The 20,743-nt window shown below is 31.7% G+C and overlaps 3 protein-coding genes across 5 annotated transcripts; 2 read left to right on the top strand and 1 right to left on the bottom strand.

The window, feature by feature from the left end:
* The first annotated feature begins 4,325 nt into the window (after nt 1-4,325).
* LOC8266044 (protein EXORDIUM-like 3) lies at nt 4,326-5,701 on the top strand. Its single transcript, XM_015722559.3, has one exon. The coding sequence runs from the start codon at nt 4,462-4,464 to the stop codon at nt 5,473-5,475; it is 1,014 nt and encodes a 337-aa protein (XP_015578045.2). The 5' UTR covers nt 4,326-4,461; the 3' UTR covers nt 5,476-5,701.
* A 5,963-nt stretch (nt 5,702-11,664) lies between these two features.
* On the bottom strand, nt 11,665-13,985 carry LOC8266045 (protein LPA2). Its single transcript, XM_002510878.4, has 2 exons — nt 13,526-13,985; nt 11,665-11,989 (listed from the first exon to the last, which is right to left on the bottom strand). The coding sequence occupies exons 1-2, from the start codon at nt 13,947-13,949 to the stop codon at nt 11,844-11,846; spliced, it is 570 nt and encodes a 189-aa protein (XP_002510924.1). The 5' UTR covers nt 13,950-13,985; the 3' UTR covers nt 11,665-11,843.
* Nucleotides 13,986-15,785: 1,800 nt separating this feature from the next.
* On the top strand, nt 15,786-20,737 carry LOC8266046. 3 transcript variants are annotated; one of them, XM_015725346.3, is made up of 14 exons: nt 15,786-16,326; nt 16,424-16,557; nt 16,644-16,796; nt 16,899-17,010; nt 17,135-17,435; nt 17,923-18,139; nt 18,326-18,415; nt 18,601-18,856; nt 19,091-19,203; nt 19,752-19,850; nt 19,935-19,982; nt 20,085-20,195; nt 20,322-20,412; nt 20,495-20,737. In XM_015725346.3, exons 1-14 carry the CDS (start codon nt 16,068-16,070, stop codon nt 20,593-20,595), a joined length of 2,085 nt encoding a protein of 694 aa, XP_015580832.1. In that variant the 5' UTR covers nt 15,786-16,067; the 3' UTR covers nt 20,596-20,737. The 3 variants fall into 3 exon arrangements, with proteins under 3 accessions (XP_015580832.1, XP_015580840.2, XP_002510925.2); XM_002510879.4 differs by having other exon boundaries at nt 15,789-16,326; nt 17,926-18,139; XM_015725354.2 differs by lacking the exon at nt 16,424-16,557.
* Nucleotides 20,738-20,743: the final 6 nt, after the last annotated feature.

The raw sequence follows: 20,743 nt of genomic DNA, 5'->3' as shown, positions 1-20,743 counted from the left end.
AATAAATAAATATTAATATTTTTTAAAAGTTTTATAATGTTCTATTATAGGAACATTACGGTCCTTCATTATAGAAATATTAAATTTTTTTTTTTATGGAGTGGTGAAAAGAAAAAATATATTAAATCAGATATTCAAATAATTGGAGTCGTCAAAAGAATCTAGAAAATTGACATGTGATTTAGTGCTATCGAGTGAAACGTTCTTTTTCTATAACTGTAATTTACTGATCTATTAATATGATTGATGATTGTTGTAAATAGATTTTTTTATTTGTATTTTTTATATTTAAAATTTATTTTTATTTTTTATATTAAATATACTTATTAATTTTTATTAATAGAATATCTATATTTAAAAAAATTATTAAATATATTTATTTAATTAAAATAATAAAATATATATCAATTATCTAATGATAAAATATAAAAAATAATTATATATATATTATATTATTCTTTATTTATTATAATATATTACCATATCTAAATAAAAAAATTATTATAAAATAAAATGCTAATATGGCGACTCCTCTCTCCTTAATTCACTCGTTACTGCTTTCAAATTTGATAATGTGAGTGGTATGTTATTCGCTTAATTTAATTGATGATTGAAATTATACTATCTGATTTTATACACATATTAATAACATTTAAGAAAAATTATTGAAACTCTATAACTATAGCAGGCATTGCAATTTTGCCACTGTTCATTTTTTCTCTTTTGAAATACTTTTTTGATGTGGGAATTTTACATCAACGCTGACACCATATTTCCAATATGAAAAACCTCCTCACATGATTACCACTGCCACTTCGTAAACAAGATATTTCTTCACTCTTTGCCCTCCTAGTAACAAAAGCTGAACCAGCGCATCAAAAGCGTAAACATAATATATTATTGTCATCGGTTTTGTATGAAGTGATTTGGATGTTTAAGATTTCTTAAAGGGCATATTTTATTATTAATGGAGGAGAATGAGTGAATTTGTCTTTTGATTTGAGAGAGTCCTTTGAAGAAATTAGGGGTTTAGTGACGTAAGTGGGTAAAAATTGCCATTGCCATTTTTTAGAGACAGAAAAGTAAGATTGTGGCTTATAGAAGTGAGAGGTTCTTTTGGTTATTACTTATTATATGCCTTTGCTCGCTTTTTGGGAGACTTCCTTAAAAATATCCAAAATGATCAAATTTGTATATCCTGCTGATTACTTTATTATTTTCATAGTCAAACAGCAATATGTATATAAGATGGCTATTAGAAAAATATATAATTTAATTATGGATTTAACCTTTCGATGGAAATAATTTATATTTTTTTTTTGTAGTATCTTAATATTGCAAGAATTAAACTGTTAAAATTTTATATTTAAATTTACTAATATCATTAATTTAATAGTTATAACTCATTTATATAGTGTTATTATTTTTAATCTTATAATCATTTTACTTTCTATTTATTTAATTTTATCTAAATTTATCCATATCGACTTTTATAGAGTTTAGAACAAATTTAAAAGATAGAAAATGATCTCATAATTAGATTGTTTTTAATTTTAATTATTTTTAATAAATTTTAATTATTTAAAATTTAGTAGCTAAAACTATTAACGGTATTAATAAATTTATACTTTAAAATATTAAAATATTATAGAAAAAAATTACATAAGTTATATCGAAAAGTTAAAATACATAGTTAAATTTTTGACTTTTTTAAAAAATATTTATTGAAGTTAAACCTTTAAGTGAAAGTATTGTCTAGTCAAGTATATGAAAAGCTAAAAGGTTATGAATTACTTTTGCGTATGCAACTTTACCAGGAGCTTTCACTATTCATTAAGAGTCATATATGAGACCATGTCTCTTATTAGGAACTAAAATAAAACTCTTGAAAAAATAAAAATAAAAGGTTTTGAGCTAAAATTTGATTGTTAATTTTGTTTAAAGGGTCAGTTTGGCCCCTACAGTATCTTTTAAGAGTAGATTCTTCCCAAAATCAACTTTTTTGCCAAATTAAAAGCAAAATCACCGTAGAAAAATATTATATAGGTGTGTACAACAATCACGCTATAATAATTTAAGAATAATAATTCATTCTGGAAAATATAACTAATTAAATAAATAATTATATATTTTATTTAACTATTTTCTCTTTCTATTTTAAGTAGGACACTTTTTGCTCTATTTATTATTCTTATTATCTTTTTGCATACCCTTAATATTGCTTCAAAATATCCAACATAAACAAAAAACTGTAATATTTTTTCATTTTTTCTTTTCTTTTTTTATAAAATTATAATAAATTCATTGCAAAACTCAAATTTCTTTTGTCTTGAATTAAACTATGAATTAGATCAAAGAACACATCATATAAAATCCAACAAAAAAGCAAGCATTTGGATAAGGCAAACGATGTTAATAAAGTACCTCATATTTTTCCCTCCGCCTCAGGTTGTCTTGCTATACCCTCTACAGCTTGGCCCGCGGCAGTACCTTGATCAACCCCAGGTCCTGTTTCCTCGCTCTAAAGGCCATTTGATCAGGAAGTGTAACATGTTTAGTATACATGCAGTATAAATAATATCGGTTCCTACAATGATGTTTAGATTTTATTTTCAATTTTATGACTTTGGCTTCTCTTTTATCTTTACTTCTTATTGGTTGGTATATGATTAATAGTCATCATATTTTTTATTTTTTATTATTAATGTAAGAATCTGAATTTGATATTGATGATTGTAAATTGATCTTTGATGGGTATACTTTTGTATATGTGTTCTTTTTGGCTTCAAAGTTGTTATTGCAATTCTTGTATTTCATTCATAGAAGATCGTCAATACTCTAGTTACTTTTGATCTTTTTGTAAATACGTAATTCTTTTTCTTTTTCGCATGCTTAATAACATATTATTACCTAAAGAAAACTATAAAGAAGAGATTATGTTGATTATGAGTTTTGATGTGAAATAAAGAAAGAAAAGTTAAAAATTATAAATATTGAATTTAATAAATCTCAATTAATTGAGAAATAATTTTTGAAAGAACAATGTGATTAGATACGGTGAAGAGAAATAAAAAAAGAAAAATTAAAGAAAAAGAAATCAAAATATTAATTTTTTAATGTAGCTCACTTGCTTAGAATGTGTATATAATTTCTTCCCCTAAATTTGGAACTAATTGACCTTTTATAGAAGCTTAGTTTAATTCTATCGAAAAGCTGATTTTGGGGAGAATTGGCTCTTGAAAAATAGTTCAGGGGCCAAATATACGCTTTAGCCTGTAAAATTTCCAAAATAAAAATACGAAAGCATAATTCAAGTTTTGAATGTACAAGAATACCCCCCATTTTAAATGGTTGTCCGGAAATAAGAAGACAAGTTGTAGGTCCCAAGTGTCTGACCATCTGTTTTGTGCTATACCAAGATGAAGAAAAGGGCTATTTTCGTCAATCAAAACAGCCAGCATGATTAACTTGGACCAATTGGTAGCCTTCGCAATTCCCCAATTACCATAAAGTTTCCCTTTTCTCATTGCTCAGTTTTCCTACATTTAATGGTGAAATCTGTCAATCTATTCGTGCACATTTCCCCCTCGTGTTGGGTTAATGAATAAATTTTATATTTAATTTGTTAAGTAATAATTATAGAATTTATTTTATATAAAATAAATATTATATTTGAAAAAAATTATAATAGAAAAACTCATATAAAAACCTAAAGAAAAAAAATAAAAAAAAATAAAAAATTTTAAAAATAATTTGATCCTATAAAATAGATTAACTTGGTAGATGGTTATAATTAATATGGAAAGACATTGATTTTCTTGGTTTAAAATACTATATTTCGAGAGGTTTTTAGGGAGGAAAATATAAAGAGGAAAAAGAAGTTTTTATTTTCTTTCCAAGGCACCTCTTTTTCAAATAATATTTGATTGTCCATTTTCATTTGTTTTAATTCTTGCCTAATTTCATATCTTTATAAAATTATTATTAGGGAAATGCAATGAAGAGTGAAAATGGGAAAAAGCAATTGTAATACCAAAAACACCCCTACAGAAGTATTTTTCCCGCGCAATCGGGAACAAAAAAGTGTAAAATGAAATCAAGTCAGATTAAAATGACGACGACCGCCATCATGATGTTGATGATGCCCTTGCCCTCTCTGACTCAGTGGGTCCCACTATAATGTCCCTAATTCCTCTTTCACCCCTTTCCTTCACTTTTAGAAAAAAAAAAAATAATAATTTACCTGTCCTCCATTACCCGCAAATCAATGCCCCTCCATTCTTTCAAATTTTCAAAAAACTTTCAATTTCTATTTTTTTTCTAACAGTTTCTTGTTTTCTTCTTTCTTTATCTATCTATATATAATTCTCTTTTGAACCCCTTTAACACTTGGTCTTTATTTGCTCTGTAAGCCAAAAATTACAAAGGAAAATAGACCTCCCCCTTCACAGTTTCACTACTATGAGACTGCCACCGTCTCCTTTATTTCTGCTCCTCACCGTGATTTCCCTTCTCTCCGGCGTCTCTGGGTGGCGCCCGTGGCCCCACCTAAAACCCAACTCATCTGATCTTCTGTACGATGGGTCCAAGAAATACGAGGGCTCATCTGAGTTCGTCCACTTACGTTACCACATGGGTCCTGTCCTAACAGCCAACATCACTGTACACACTATCTGGTACGGGAGGTGGCAAAAATCCCAAAAGAAAATCATCCGAGAGTTCATTACTTCAATTTCCGCCGTCAACTCTCGCCACCCTTCTGTTTCCGGTTGGTGGAAGACCGTACAACTTTACACCGATCAAACCGGAGCGAATATCTCGCGTACGGTTCTGTTAGGTGAAGAGAAAAACGACCGTTTTTACTCTCACGGGAAATCGTTAACTAGGTTATCTATACAGTCCGTGATTAAAAGTGCTGTCACAGCTAGATCAAAGCCGTTGCCAATTAATCCTAAAAGCGGGTTATATCTTTTATTAACGTCTGATGACGTGTACGTTCAAGATTTTTGCGGACAGGTATGTGGGTTCCACTATTTTACATTCCCGTCCATTGTTGGCTATACGCTGCCGTATGCTTGGGTAGGAAATAGTGCTAAGTTTTGTCCAGGTGTGTGTGCATATCCGTTTGCCGTACCTAAATTTATACCGGGATTGAAGGCTAAAAAGTCACCGAACGGCGACGTAGGGGTGGATGGGATGATAAGTGTGATTGGTCATGAAATAGCTGAGTTAGCGAGTAACCCGTTAGTTAATGCTTGGTATGCGGGTCAGGACCCGAGTGCACCAGTGGAGATTGCTGATTTGTGTGAAGGAATATATGGGACTGGTGGTGGTGGGTCCTACACTGGGCAGTTATTGGAGGGACATGATGGTGCCACGTATAATATGAATGGAATCAGACGGAGGTACTTGGTTCAGTGGATTTGGAATCATGTGGTCAGTTACTGTACTGGCCCTAATGCACTTGATCAGTAGTAGTAATATTTTTGTATTTTGGGGTTTTTTTTTTTTTTTTTTTTGTTTTTATAAATTTTTCTTCTTTGATTTGGGATGTGGGTTTATGTCAAATTGCTTTATTTGGCTTAAGGGTGGGGTAGTTAAGGATGCTTTTTCCTAAAAAAAAAAAAAAACTTGTGTAATAATTAATATTTTGCTGTATACTCTTCCTGTATACAAAATCTAGTACTATTTTCCCGCCTTATTTAAAAGCAGTAACCAGGAGATGATGCTGTTGAAGATACATACAGATATATATTACAGTGATTTGTATTGTTTATAGGCATATTTGTGGAACTAGTACAACAAAGACATTCTTTTTGAAACATCTGGTAGGAAGTTGCTTAACTCTGGCTTTTATATGTCAGTTTTTAGATGTTTTATCATAACACTTATCTTTGTATTATATAATACGAGTTGTCAAATTTTGGATCACTGTGAATTCAATAATGATTTCCATAATATAGCTTGTAAGTGAAGATATGCATGCAGCAGCAGGTTTATGGCACCAACTGCCATCAAAAGATCGAGTGCTTGGTTACTGGTTTTGCATGTAGTGCCACCTCTTCCCTGTCTGGATTCGATGCTACCTTCATAATTCATAATCTGAAAAAACATATGAAATATCAATCGGACTAAACACTACAGAATTTGCGATTTACCCACCAATCTTTTTCCAGCACTAATCGGATTGTTCCTTTTCTGGCATGTATACAATTCATTGAAATGGTTAAAAAAACTGTAATGGTAACTTTAAAATGCGTTTCAAAATGAATTTATTATTGGTATTTATTTGTGCCAATGGGAGAACTCTAATGGTAATTCAAAAGTGCATTTCACAATAAATTTATTACTGGTATTAATTTGTGCAGATGGGTGTCAATTTCTAATACTTCTCTATCAAATGTATTTATGTCACATTGTTATGGGTTTGTTAATTTTATGGAATAAAACTGGAAAAGAAAATACGAGTGGTGGTATTCTCACGTAAATCATGGCATTCAGTAAGCAGCCAAAAATTATTAATTGGGCTGCCGAGAAGCTTGCAAAATTGATGTTGACATTGAATCTTATCTTCCATGATTATACAAGAGATGCTAACCCAGGTTTAACTTTTAAAAAAAAAAACAATTAAACATTAGGAGTCACTTTCAACACAAGCTGTGAACAGAGCACAGTGCCACTATATGTTCATAAGCCAGTTAGGGTTTTAGGCGTATCTAAGGGACCCATGACCCATCATCGTCATCCTATTTTACTCTTTCCCAATTTTTAATACAACTTTTGCGGGGATTTGAGCCCCAGCTCTATGATTTATAGCCTTCAAATGTCTTTTGTTTTCTCAAAATGCTTTTTCCCAGTGTTCTTTTCCTGAAAGTGGGAAACCTCGTCTCGGGCACTCCAAAATTAAAAGGTACCCATCCATGTTTGAATAAGTGAACGGCGAGTTTTTATATGTTTTCCATCACTCCTGCGAGACCCTGTCCTTCGATTATAACGTTGGATTTATGTTGAAATGACCAAATTGTTTCTTGAGGCCGTATCAAATTTAGTCTTCTAGCAAGTCACAAGAATGAAGAATACAAGATCACTGAATTAAGATAAAACTTAATTCAGCCAACGATTTAGGTGTGTAATAATGCAAATGTGAAAATACAACCCAAGAAAAAAAAGGAAAGAAAAGAAAAGACAGTGAAACACTCGGGGTAACAAAAGACAGACAACACCCTAGGGAAGACACTGTTTTAGAGGAGAATATCTGTAAGCTTTGAAAATGTCTAGACATGGAAAGAACAACCATCAATACCGAGGGGGTAAAGCTCAATGCTTGTAGTAGGCGGGTTCAATTAGAATCCAGACGATCATGGCTATCTCTTTTTGGGATTGAAACTTAAGCCGTAAGTCATGCTTGCATTGATTAATCAATTAATAACTAATGACAATACAACAAATTACAGACCCATTTTAGACCTGACAGCACAGTGAACTTTCTTATGCCATCTTCAATTTCATGAAAAGAAAAATCATCCGCATAAAATTCAGAAAGGATTATGCATTTAGCCATAATTGAAGTGGCAAATTAAGGAACCAGCTGGTTAATTTAATTTGATAAGGCTTAAATTCAAATACCCACTTCTAAATTGATGTTATCTTAGCCATTGGACTAAAGCTTCGGGATGGCTGAGCGTATATGAAGTAAGCATATAAAAAGATTTTCCATTTTGTTTTTAAAAGAAATTGTATAAAAAGACAATGTTGACATAAAAAAATGCGTTACTTTGACTCTTGTAGGAATTTGGAGTTTGGAACCACTCTTTGTAGAGTAGGTATGGTTGATAAAATAATAAGAGGAAATTAATACCATACATGCTATTTTTTTTTATATTATATTTATATGCTGCATTTTTTTATGCTTTCTATTATGTTTCTGAATTGTATTTTGTTACTTTTTTTTTATGTCTGATCGTTTTCTTCACTAATACTATTTCTCTCACACGAGATTTTTTACTTTTAGTCTTAGATTCTCTGATTTTTTCAACAGTTTTTTTTTTCTTTCTGTTTTTTTCTTTGAATCTCTATCTAACTTCTCATTATTCCTTCATCTTCAGTTATTCAGTTCTTCACGCAAGTGGTTTTCATGAGTTTTATTTTTTGTTGTGTGTGGGTTGTTATGGTTAATACTTGATTATCATCCTCTCTTAAAAAAAATTTATTAAACATAATGGAGATTCTCTTATTAAGAATAAAAAGGTTATTGATGATTCTCATAGAAGAATATTGATATTAAAGCTTCAAAAATAAGATAAAAAAATATTGATTTTAGTAGTAAAATTGTTATTTGTGTTATCTATAAATGTATTCTAATTATTTAATGAAATATAAAATAATTATAATAAAAGAAAAAAATGTATATGTAGTTTGAGAATTTAAAGATTTTGAAGGTAAAAAAAATATAAAATAGAAAAATGAGAGAATGAAATTAAGAGAAAATTTTAATAATTTCTTGTGAACACTAAAACCTGAATTTCATATTATGCTCTCTATTTTCTTTTTTTTTTTGCTTTATTTTTATTGTTTTGATTTTAGTTATTATAATGACAGCAGTAGTAGATGCTTATATCTATTCATAATATACTCGAAATATAATATACATTGTTAACTGTAATTTTTTATTATATTTAAATCCGTTATTTTTGAGTCGAGCAATCGCTTGTATAGAAATATTTTTTTTTTTTTTACTATTAGCATATTTTTGTAAGTTTTGACATGTTGTGGTATAAAGTAAGAAACTTCAATCTTTAAGACATTTTTATAAAAATTTCAAATAATAAGTATTTCATTTGTCTTACTCTTAGTCAATGGGCCACTAAATAAACTGATATTTATATTTATATATTATATCGGTTTCTTGAACACATAGCAATAGAATTAGAAACACTCAATTGGAGTTAAAAAATCGGTGGAAAAGTGGAAGCGGCGCCTGAGCCTTGTTCTTTTCACCTAAAAGTTCTTTATACTCGCAATTAAAAAATCTCTCACCGTCTTTCTTTTGCCTTTTCTTTTTGTTTTTCCCTAAAAAATATTATAAATAGGAAACATGAAAATAAAAAGAGAAGCAGAAAGCCTGAAAAAAGTCTATTTACAGGCATGAAGTGTAAGAATTAAGGAAGTGGGGATGAGTAGGATATAGGATGTTTCCATGCAGAAGAAAGAACTAATAACTTATGTTTCCCTGTTTATGGTACCACTTGGATTTGGCCTTATTAGTTAACCTCATCCACAACAAAATAGCAATAGCTGTTTTATATGCTGTAGCTAGCTGCAAATTCTTGTCAACTTTTGTTGATTTAAGCTTTTGATTTTAAGTAATTAAAACTACAACAGTGTGTCATTATCAATCGCATAACAAAGAAACATATCATTATCAACGAAATTAGTTTTTTTTAAAAACAGAGAAAAAACTGAAGAATTCACTGCCAACAGCATAAAGTCATTGTCTAATTAATATCAATAAATAATATTTTACGGGGTAAAATTTGATTAAAATCATTAGAAAGAAAAAGGGCAAAAAATAAAAAGCAAGAAGAAAGGCTTATAAATAGTTGGTGCTTCGCGGGAACAACAAAAACCACCATCTCGCCTTTTCCTTTCTTCGGTGCGCTGCTAATGTGAACTGTACAAAACTTTAATGAATTGATACTAATTAAGGGCGCTGGAATTAAATTGATTTCCAAATCTCATACCAACTGATAAGCTGTAGAACTAAATGATATTGTGGTCCAAAAAGATGAGCTTGAGATCCCCTGGAGGGACACCACAGAAATGACCTTAGATAAACTTTGACACAGCATGAAAAATAAAAATAATATTTCAAACATGATTACTAGGGTGAATGTAACCAAAACCAGTCATTCAGTGTTGAGATGGATAAGGTTTCAACTGCTGCAACAATTATCGTACTGGAGAGAGGGGTGAAAGGAATAGTCTTTAATCTAACACTACAGTAGTACATGCAAATTGCATCATATGCTTGATAATCATGGACATCCTATGCCTGCATTTAATGCTCAACTCTTACCTAGATTGTGCAAAACCAAATCAAATCAGACAAGCTCTATCCCCCTTTTAGAGCTGACAACTTGAGTTCCAACTCTCCCTGGATTCCACCATACTGGTACATGGTAAGACGCCCTTCTTCATTCACCTTATCAATTGCTATACACTCTTACTCAATTATGAACTTCCAAAACTTAGAATTTCAGTTTGCATCTCTATTTATTTCCTTAATGGTATAAACAAAGTCCCCTATTCCACCCACTTTACAGAATATTGCTTGGCAGACCAAAGTAAGAAAATCAATGAATCTCATCAATGCCATTAAACACAGCTCAAAAAACAATTTCATAATCTAATAGGCTTGGTGGGCTACGGCACCTCTCAGCACCCCTCTTTATTCGTCTTTGATTGGCTTTGCAACATGACCATTTATGAGATGAGCCATGAAACCTTCACCATCATTTTTCAGAAGTTATGCACCAGTAATGAAGCAGGAAATAGCGCACTAACTACGCAACAATCTAGAAACAATCTCAATTGAATAATCGCTTCTCTCGAAACTTCAACCTAACATTTCCCACATGAAACATAAAAGAATGAAACTATTTATTTAATGCTTGAGAGATGGCATATTATATTCAATATATATCATTGAGAGACTGAGCATACCTATTCACTCCCATTTCTCAACAAAATCCAATACAACTAACCTTGGTGCCATCTTTCGGTAACAGCAGCCATCCTTCTGTCCCACTTTAATTGAGCATGCAAAAATAAAGCTACCAGTGCTACAAGCCAACAACTAACAGAATATGATTACAAAAATATAGATGATGACAAAAAGCACCCAAGATGTGTTGAAGCTAAGGAACACCACTGCCTCATTTAAAGTGGCACCACAAAATAGAACAATCATTAAACCTGTTTGATCCCTGCATTCAGTTTTAGGAATTGGCTAGTTGGTCTTTCTTTCAATAGACAAATTTTTAAGCAATTAGTCTCTGCTTTCACACAAAACAAGCTCTTAACTATCAATAACTGCAACTCTCTGAGAATAATATCTTCTTATTCATGACTAAGTCACAATTACTAAGCAATATCAATATCCCTATGAAAGTTTTGCTAGTCAGAGACCCTGAGTTATTACATCGCATTTCAGTTTTTCACTTCTCTGGGACATCATGTCAGACGAGATGGCTGAGAATTCTATACCAGCATCATATAACATGGATAGTCAATATTCTCATAACATTCTTACCAAATCTACCCTACTTATTTTAAAGAAACTTTGGATATAGAACAATGCGATGCCAAGCTTGTATAATAGCAAGAAAAGCCAGAACTTCAAATGTTTACAGTCCAATAGAGGAAACAAATAATGGAAAAGGTAGTTGCCAAAGATTAAACTGAACAAGAGAAGACAAGTCAATTATTCAAAAAATAATTGCTACCAATTAGATGAGCAAATCATACTAAATATCCAGGTTAATAGAAGGGAAAGAAAATGATAACATATTACCTGAAAGAGATTGGAACCAAACATGGAATTATATGATTGGTTAGAGCTTTTCACGAGACATGTGTCTGCTTCAGTAGGTGCAGTTAAGACAATTTCAGCAAAATAAAAAGGATCCACAATAGATGGCTCTTTTTGCAGAAAAGAGTATCGCAACTTGTCATTAACAGTATGTCAAAATACAGCCTAAGAAGCAATGCTCAACTATAACTTGTCTATACATAAGAAATTGCTCCTCATGCAGCAACAAATACTAGTCTACATTCACAAACTATCATTTTTGGTCTTTAAGTTCCTCATTCTGCAGGTACTTCAACACTCCGTATGTAACAGTTCCAGCGACAAACAAGAAGACTGTAGGGGTGAAGGATGGATATAGATACTTCACAAAATATTTGTCCCATTCATCAGGTAGGAAGCCTGTCGATGTAAAATGATTAAGAAGTAATATTTAAAATTTGGAAACAACAGAATAAGAAAATTAAATCAAACTAGAATTAAGTTCATCATAAAAACTGAGATAAGATTCAAATTGATGTCTTCTATTGTCTCTTCTGAATGTTAGACAATTTTTGAAGAATTTGTAATGTGAAGGAACATATTAGGACATAACCATTATGTCTTTAGGTCAAATAGTTTCTAAAGTTAAGTGCTCCGCAGATCTGAAATAACTTTACATGTCATGATTGCATAGTGTCATTTGAAGAGCCTACTCATTCTTGCGTTCTTAATTCTAGACTATGATAAACTAGTTTAAGTGCGTGTCATGGATCATTTCTTTATGTTCACTAAAGGATGGGCATACTTATTCATCTACCAAGAGAAGATTACAACTGAAGAAAACCTATGATCTCATGGTGAAAGAATGAACGGCCATTAGGTCTAGCCATCTTCCTACACAAGGATAGCATAACCTCTTTGTTACAAACTAGGCACATCAAAGTCATTACTCAGAGTTGAACTCCATACACACATGTAATGATGTAACACTGGCCATCTTACATGTGTATACCATGTGCTTGAAATTGGAAAATAGGGTACTCTATTGTTAACTAAACAAATGGGTAGTTCAATAGATTTTACAAATGGGAGCAACGAGTCACAGAAATACAAAATCTACCAGCTTATGTTTTAAAACTTCTATGAGGTACTGGGACTTCGTTAACTTTGGAATGACTCTTGTGGTTCTGGAAGCCATAGAGTGACTAGGATACCATAAGATCAAGTTTATACATATATTATGTACTTTAGGAATTCAGTATGCTTGCTTATCATCAGAGTTTAGTTCATTGCGGCTAGTATGTGATAGAGAAATTACATCTGCAACAATTGCATCTTGGATACTGCTTATAGAACCCAGACAGCCCCCTAAAGTTCATTCTCGTAATTACAGTTTCAAATACCTATAAAAAATTTCCCTAGCCTTTCCCTTAAATTGTGGTATTCGAATAAGCATTCAGAACTCATAATCTACATGATAAAAAAAAAAAAAGGTCATAAAAGCATTTGCTTCTGCAAGTTTCCTGTCAAAGCTTCATCTTTTTGCCACAGATCTTTATTAGTTCTCTTTACCATATCAAACTACAGAAGCTTGATCCCATTCCAAAGCAATTCTAGAACTAAAGAAATCCCGAATTTCTGGGGCCTATACTACCTATAGTTTATGTAGACAGATAGGTGTGTGCACAAAACACATAATAAAAAAGAGGCAAAGAGTCATAGAACGGTAAGCAATGGGTTAAAAAAAACCAATAAAAGTATAGAACAATAGAGCAATAAGCAATTAATTCGTAAAGTATAGGGAACAGTCTTGAAGAGTTAAATCCAGCTTCAAATTTTTTCAAAGTTATTCAGGACACTAAATTGGATAATACTTATCCAATTTATACAGTATGACAGCTGAATTTCAATTCGTTAGAGAAGAAATGTGAGAAAATAGTGAATTATAACAAATACCTGACGCAGAAAGAATAATCCCCTGAACAAGAATGATACCGCCAAGCCCCAACCAAGCAAGAAGAAAGGCACTTTCGTTCCTGCCCTGCTCCTTAGCTTTAGCTTCATCAATTTCTTGGCTTACAAATGCCGGTCTCTCAACAGGTGACCTTCTAATAATCGAAGCTCTCTCTCTTTTACCCTTGTGTTTCTTTTTATTACTCACATCTGTCCCACTTGCTTTACTCGAGCTTGAAGATGAAGGAGACGATGAGCCAAACCCTAGCCCAGGTGGGGTGGGTTTCTTTGGCGCGGTTGAATTGTCGGGAGTCGGTTTTTGGGATTGAATTGTGAGTTTTGATTTAGGTTTGGAGTAGAGAAGATGATGATATTGAAAAGATTTGTTATTGGCGAGAAAAGAAGTCGAGTGGATTTGTAGCGCCATTTCTTTTCGTTTAGTTTAGTTTAGTCGTTAGCGATTGCCCGTTATTTGGCTTTCTGTTTTTCAGTTATTCCATTCTTCTCCCCTGTATTCTTGAAAATATGATTTGCCTCCCCTTAATAAAATTTTTGCATACTTTTGTTACATCCTTTCATTTTTCCCTTAGATTTTAGGAAGTCTTTTCTTATAATTTTATCAGCTAATATCTCTTTGAAATTACTATACTAAAATGTACATAGAAATAACTTCTATGATAAAAATTATGATTCCAATTTAGATTAATTATAAATAAAAATAAAATTTTTATTATAATAAATTATATATATTTTCAGTCTCGCTCAAAAATAATATCTTTTTATATAGTAATATTTATATATAAAACTTTAAAAATATATGATATGCTGTATTTCATTTCACTATAATATTATTCTATTTCATAATTTTTATTTATATAATATAATAAGATATTTATATAATTTATTTTTAATTTTTATTATTTTACCAATAACATTAAATATAAAATCTAAAGAAAAATTTAAGATCCAAATCGTCATTAAATTACAATTTTCTTATAATCATAAATTTTATTTAGTTTCAAATATATGCCCATAGAAAATTCTTATTACATTTATAATCTTTTTATCAATGCTACTAATTTATCTTTTGAATTTATTATTTTTATTATTTAATCAGCTCCACTAATTCCTCTTTAAATTAATAACTTTTTTTTTTTTATATTTTTTATCAACGATGTTGATAAAAAATAAAGAAAAATCCAAAATTCACATTCTAAATTTATGTTGTATAATAATTGACACGATCAAAATAGTTTGAGTCTTAAATAAAATAAATCATTCTAAATTTAGAACTTTATTTCTTAAGTGGCTTAATTTTAGTAAGGGATGGACATTATTGAATAAGTAGTGCGTACAGGATAAAATTGGACAACTCAGTTACAACACTTTTCGAGTAAGTTTAAATCATGAAATACAAATAAAAAATGAGAATATTTCGATATTTTAAAAAACGTATTGACAAATTTGAGAAATAAGAATAAAATATATTTTATCGTTATGAGCTTTTTATTTAAAGATTTAGTAACTTTATTTTTTATCATCTTGAATATATATATATATAGTTTTATCATCTTTTTAATTTTATACGTGAATGCAATTAAATTTTTATAATTTAATATTAATCCAGTTGAATTTTAATAATAATAATTTATGAAATAAATTATAATATTATTAATTTTATCGAAGTTATAATTAATAAATGGTAATATATTTTAATATTATTAAAATATAAAATGAAAGAATTTAAATAGATTTATAATTTTGTAGTTTAATAAAAAATTACTTAAAAATAATTTTATTATTAAATTAAATATTATTAATTCTATAATTAATTGATAGATCATTGAGATAATAAAAAATGAATAACTATACAATTTTCAAACAGAAAAGTAATAGATTAGAAGAAGTGGAATTCTTTTATAAAAAATAAAATATAAACGGTCATATTTTAAGAAAGAAACCTAAAATTTTAACTTTCAACGTTAACGTTTAGAGTCTAGGTACTGTACTAAATTTTTTTTTTTAATTTTTATTTTCGATAATTAGACACAAAATTTTATTTAAATTATAGATTTAAATACTTTATTTAAATTTAAAATGAACATTACAATTAATAAAAAATAATATATATTATATTTTAATATTAATTGATTAAAGATGAAACTTATTATTTATAATTAATATATATGTATTAATTTTTTTTAATGTTTAATGATAATTAGTAAATATAAAAGTAACCTTGGAATTCCCGCGAAGAACGGGACAAACCAGTAGCAGGGGAAGAGCGTTAAACAGTAGAAAATGCAGTCCAGATTCTCATTTGCACAAACAAAAACACAGCGGAAATGAAACTATGGAAGTCGTGGCTCATTCCTAACCCTCTACTCCTCCAAAACTCTCCTCCACAATTCCAGATTCTCTCGAACAACATCTGCTAATTTAAAAAAGAAAAAAAAAAAAAAGAATTTTAAAAATCACCTTCTTTCCACTACTTGATGGACTACTATACATACACCATCCATAATTACCAATCTATTTTCTTCTCATGGTCATGGCCCTCCTCTTTTTCCCGCGCTTTCTTTCTCCCTCCCCCTCTCTCCGAACACCTCCTCTTCGATTCAACAACCCATGCTGCTTTTGCTCTCTTTCTCCACAAACGACAAACCGACGCCGCACTAGCTCAGCTATTCTCTGGTTCAAGCAGGACCTTCGCGTTGATGATCACTTTGGCCTTTTACAAGCTTCTAATCACTCTCCTTCCTCGCTGCTTCCTCTTTACGTTTTCGATCACATTATTCTTTCTCGTTAGTATTGTTTGAACTATTTTATTGCAAATGAAACAATTTATATGGCAGAGTTTACAATGGCGTGCGTGCGTGCGTGCGTGCTTGCTTGTTGTAGGATACTCTGACGAAATGCTAGAAATTGTGCTTTTCGCACTGCAAGATTTAAGGAATTCATTAAAAGAACAAGGGTCTAATTTGATGATTAGGTTTGGGAGTGCTGAGGGTGTCATAAGAGACCTTGTACAAGAGGTTATTAATTATTTAATTAATTAAATTGTTAATTTTGTAATATCTATTGCTATAATAAGCTTGTTTTCCTAAATATTTTGTGACAGGTGGAAGCTACTGTTGTATTTGCGGAAGAGGAGGTAGAGTACCATCTCCGCTCGACAGTAGAGATTGTTAAACAAAATTTGACAAAATCACAACCTCATTTAGATGTTAATCCAAAGATAGTTCTTTGGCAGACTCCTTTTTATGATATTAAGGTAGTAATAATAAGCATCTTTTCCTCTCTCTCTCTCTCTTTATTTTTAAACTTGCTGCAGTTGACTATATATTTGCTAGTTGTATATCTCTATGTTCTGTAGAATCTAAAAGACTTGCCTGCATCACATGATCATTTTAAGAAACTTCAGTTGCCAGTAACATCACCTATTTTGCCCCCAACCTTACCTGCCACGCCAATGGAACTCGACTGGGGTAAGTTTCCAAGTCTAAATAATTACTTAGTGCTTGTTCTGCCCATCACTTTTATCTAGTGAAAGTAATTACAATTGTGCAAAGTTATTTCTGTTTTGAAAATAGTGGACTGAAACAATGTCAGGTTCTATGCCCACATTGGATGAGCTGAAGAAATTTGTGAATGAAAGTCCCTTCAAATTGAAAGAGAGCTGGAGTTTGATCAAGGAGATGCCTACTGAAACCATATTGCATAACAAACTATCAAAATTTAGGGGCACGGATGTGAATTTGAATTTCAATCAAAGTCAAAGGAAGAGAGTGGAAAATTCTGTTTTTGTCACACAAAGGCAAAATTTCGTGGGAGGTGGGACGAATAAAGTACTGAATGCCTTGGCTGCATACTTGAGATATCTGGAGGGAACCGCTAGAGATGACTGGCAAGAGTATGTGGCATTATGTATTTCATATATCAGTAAGAATTTCTGCAATTACTGTCAAATATGCAACTTTGCGATCTTCATCCATTTTATTTAATGATTTACTGCTGCCAATGTGTCCATGTTCACAAGCACATCTTGTCTTAGTTTAATCAAAATCATTTTCTTAATTTACAAATTCTTTTTTGAAAAAAGATCTCAATCATCTGTGATTCTGAAGAATTGTGCGGCACAATTAAACAAGGAACATTCAATTGGCGTGAATATAGCCTCCTCCAGAGTTTTTATGCTGTATTCTCTAACATTTGGAACTTTTTATATTATCTGATCTGAAACTTTGTAAGAAATTGTGCAAAGTTCTTTTGGTTAATTGTTTATAGTATCTTATTGAGCCTTTGCATGCTCTCAAACTGTATAAATTTCTGTAGCTTTGAGGTGGAGAGTGAGATTTAGTTTTACTTAGAAGTAATGAGTCTTTGGCTTGATCTCATAGCAGGGTACATGAGCGGTTACGTAATGCTGAAAGTCGGGATGGGGCTTCATTTTTCACACTCTTTGGTCCTTCACTTTGTCTTGGCATTATATCTAGAAGGAGGGTGCATTATGAAGCAATCAAATATGAGAAGGAACGAAATGCTGGATTTCTATCGCCCTTTGGATATTCAACAACCACTGTTGCTGCAGCTGCTGATGCTGTGTGCTCAATGGAGGTATTTGTCATTTGCTATTGGCTTCTTTCAAAATATGAAGCGTATGTGCATGCATTGATTGTTGTGAATGAAATGTTTTCCCCTTCTTATCATAGATAATTTAATCCTTTCTTCTTCCCTGTTTTATGCATAACTTGTGTTATTTATACAAGTCTATTGAAATATTTCAATTGAACTTTATGGCAGTGGTATTGGCTTATGGCTCTAAAAGGTCAAATAAGTGTTGGAGGAACATATTCTGTCCGAATATGGCGATGGAATGGGTATTTAATTCAGGTACAGAGCTAAAAACTGATAAAAAACAATTGAGCAATTAATTCCTTCTTTATCTTCCTGCAGACTGCAGGTTATTATATAGATCTCAACTTGTTGACATAGAGAGTTAGGCATTTATTTTGGAGAAGGCAGTTTTAGTTGATAGATTCATGTGGTTTTCCTTTTAATGATTGTTTTTATTTCAGTATACTGTTGTTGGTCATGAAGGTCCTGCAGTTCTCCTTGTGCATGGTTTTGGTGCATTTTTGGAGCACTACCGCGATAATATTCGTGATATATCCAAAGGTGGAAACCGTGTTTGGGCAATCACAATTTTGGGATTTGGAAAATCAGAAAAGCCAAATGTTGTGTACACTGAACTTATGTGGTCTGAATTGCTGAAAGATTTTATAATTGAAGTTGTGGGTGAACCTGTGCATCTCATTGGGAACTCTATTGGTGGTATGGTCCAGGCTCCTTACCTAAATGTCTAATTTTTTAAAGCTACCTTCAATGAGGGTGATGGCCAGTATTTCATCTTAAATTATGTTTTAGTTTAGTTTCTCTGTTTAGGCAGTCTTTGCTATGCTTCTTGTTCATTCACCATACTGCGTCTAATGTTGAATTTACTTTTACAAAGTCATCAACCAGTTACTTCTCTCCAATACTCACTATAGCCACTATCTCAATCTCCAGGGTATTTTACATCAATTGTTGCATGTTTTTGGCCTGCATTGGTCAAGTCTATTGTCCTTATCAACAGTGCTGGGGATGTTATTCCAGGATATGGTTATCCACAGTTCACCAAAGTAAGTCTGAATACTTCACTTGTGACACACCGTCTTACACAGATTGAAATATGCTTGTTTCTTTGTTTTGCCTCCTGAACACTGTCAATTTGATCCAGTTTGCTATTACCGAGATATTGTGTTGTTGAATGTTGTATCCAGTCTTCAGTTTCTGGTTGATCGTGTAAGTATCTTATTTTCCTGCCAAGTAGAATGTCATTCAGAGGCTCTCCATACTCTTTGACAGCTGTGCCAAAAGACCTTATTTGATTTTTTGCTAGAAACCTTTTGAAATTATCATGAAGTTTTATATGACTGAGGTTTCAAACTAATCACTAGGTGCTTTTTGCTTTGTGGCGTTTGTTTCATAACAAACGATTCAAACTGTGATACAGAAGGTTGCCTCTTTCCGTGCCTTATTCATAAATTGAGAGCACTACAGCAGGACCTGTATTTTTAAACCAAACTCTGCCCATCCAACTACCAACCGTCTGACTTTTCTCTGTTACTTATAACAGGTTGAAAGTTCAACATTACTAACGTCACATTTAATTGTCCGTAATTTTCAGGAGAGACAGACATCTGTGATTGCACGGCTGGGGGCTGAGCTCCTTTTACTTTACTTAAGGTTGAACATTAGAACAATAATGAAAAATTGCTACCCAACTGTAAGCGTTCCTTTATCCACATTTGATGTTCTTGAGTTGAATTCAATTTTCAAAAAGGTTTTTGATGAGAATCTTGTCTTGCAGAAAACAGAGAGAGCTGATGATTTGCTTATTAATGAAATGCTAAGAGCTGTATCCTCTTGATTAATAAAAATATATAGGCCATCTAATTTTTCTTACTGTTAGGAATGGAAAAATTATATGATGCAATCATCACCTTAACATGCCTGACAGTCCTTCGATCCTGGTGTAATAGTGGTCCTGGAAAGTATTTTCAGTTTCAATCTCTCTCTTCCACTTAATTATCTCTTGGAAGATTTAAAGGATAAAGTTCTAATCGTACAGGTAATCTCTGCCATGCTGAAAACTGATGTCTTATTTTCGTCCTTTTCTTCATCAATTTGATAATCCAATTGTAATTCCTCGTTGCCTGCTTAAAGTGTTGCCACTGATCAATTTATGTACTTTTAGGGAATGAAAGATCCTATATCCGACTCTAAATTCAAAGTGTCCATGCTCAAAGATCATTGTTCTGGAGTCGTGATAAGGAAATTGGATGCTGGTAATTTCATTGCCCTATCATCAAGTTGTTTGATACTGTTTCTCAGAAAGCATTAATCACCGAGGCTGGTTAAAAATTGCAGGCCACTGTCCCCATGATGAGCTACCAGAAGAAGTAAATCCTATCATTTGTGAATGGGTTGTGGCAGCAGAAAGCAAAATTCTAGCGGGGAGTTTGACATAGTGGTACAGAAGGGAATAACATCTAAACATTTTCTTTTATCAACTTGCATAATTGCAAGCCTACCCTCATTATTAAGATATAGTGAATATTGCAATTTGTCAATAAGCCACACTCAAATTCATTTTTTCCATTCCATCAAAAAGAGAAT

Source organism: Ricinus communis, chromosome 4 (genome assembly GCF_019578655.1).
Source record: "Ricinus communis isolate WT05 ecotype wild-type chromosome 4, ASM1957865v1, whole genome shotgun sequence".
In the NCBI taxonomy this organism is placed as follows: Eukaryota; Viridiplantae; Streptophyta; class Magnoliopsida; order Malpighiales; family Euphorbiaceae; genus Ricinus; species Ricinus communis.
This window is presented reverse-complemented; position numbering and strand designations above follow the sequence as displayed.

What these genes read in the sequence shown, in the direction of transcription:
- LOC8266044 (XM_015722559.3), top strand. Translation starts at nt 4,462, where the DNA reads ATGAGACTGCCACCGTCTCCTTTATTTCTGCTCCTCACCGTGATTTCC.
- LOC8266045 (XM_002510878.4), bottom strand. Translation starts at nt 13,949, where the DNA reads ATGGCGCTACAAATCCACTCGACTTCTTTTCTCGCCAATAACAAATCT. An exon ending in GATTATTCTTTCTGCGTCAG is followed by an intron (nt 11,990 to 13,525) that starts GTATTTGTTATA and finishes TTACATCGACAG; the next exon opens with GCTTCCTACCTGATGAATGG.
- LOC8266046 (XM_015725346.3), top strand. Translation starts at nt 16,068, where the DNA reads ATGGTCATGGCCCTCCTCTTTTTCCCGCGCTTTCTTTCTCCCTCCCCC. An exon ending in CTCCTTTTTATGATATTAAG is followed by an intron (nt 16,797 to 16,898) that starts GTAGTAATAATA and finishes TATGTTCTGTAG; the next exon opens with AATCTAAAAGACTTGCCTGC. An exon ending in GCTAGAGATGACTGGCAAGA is followed by an intron (nt 17,436 to 17,922) that starts GTATGTGGCATT and finishes TTGATCTCATAG; the next exon opens with CAGGGTACATGAGCGGTTAC.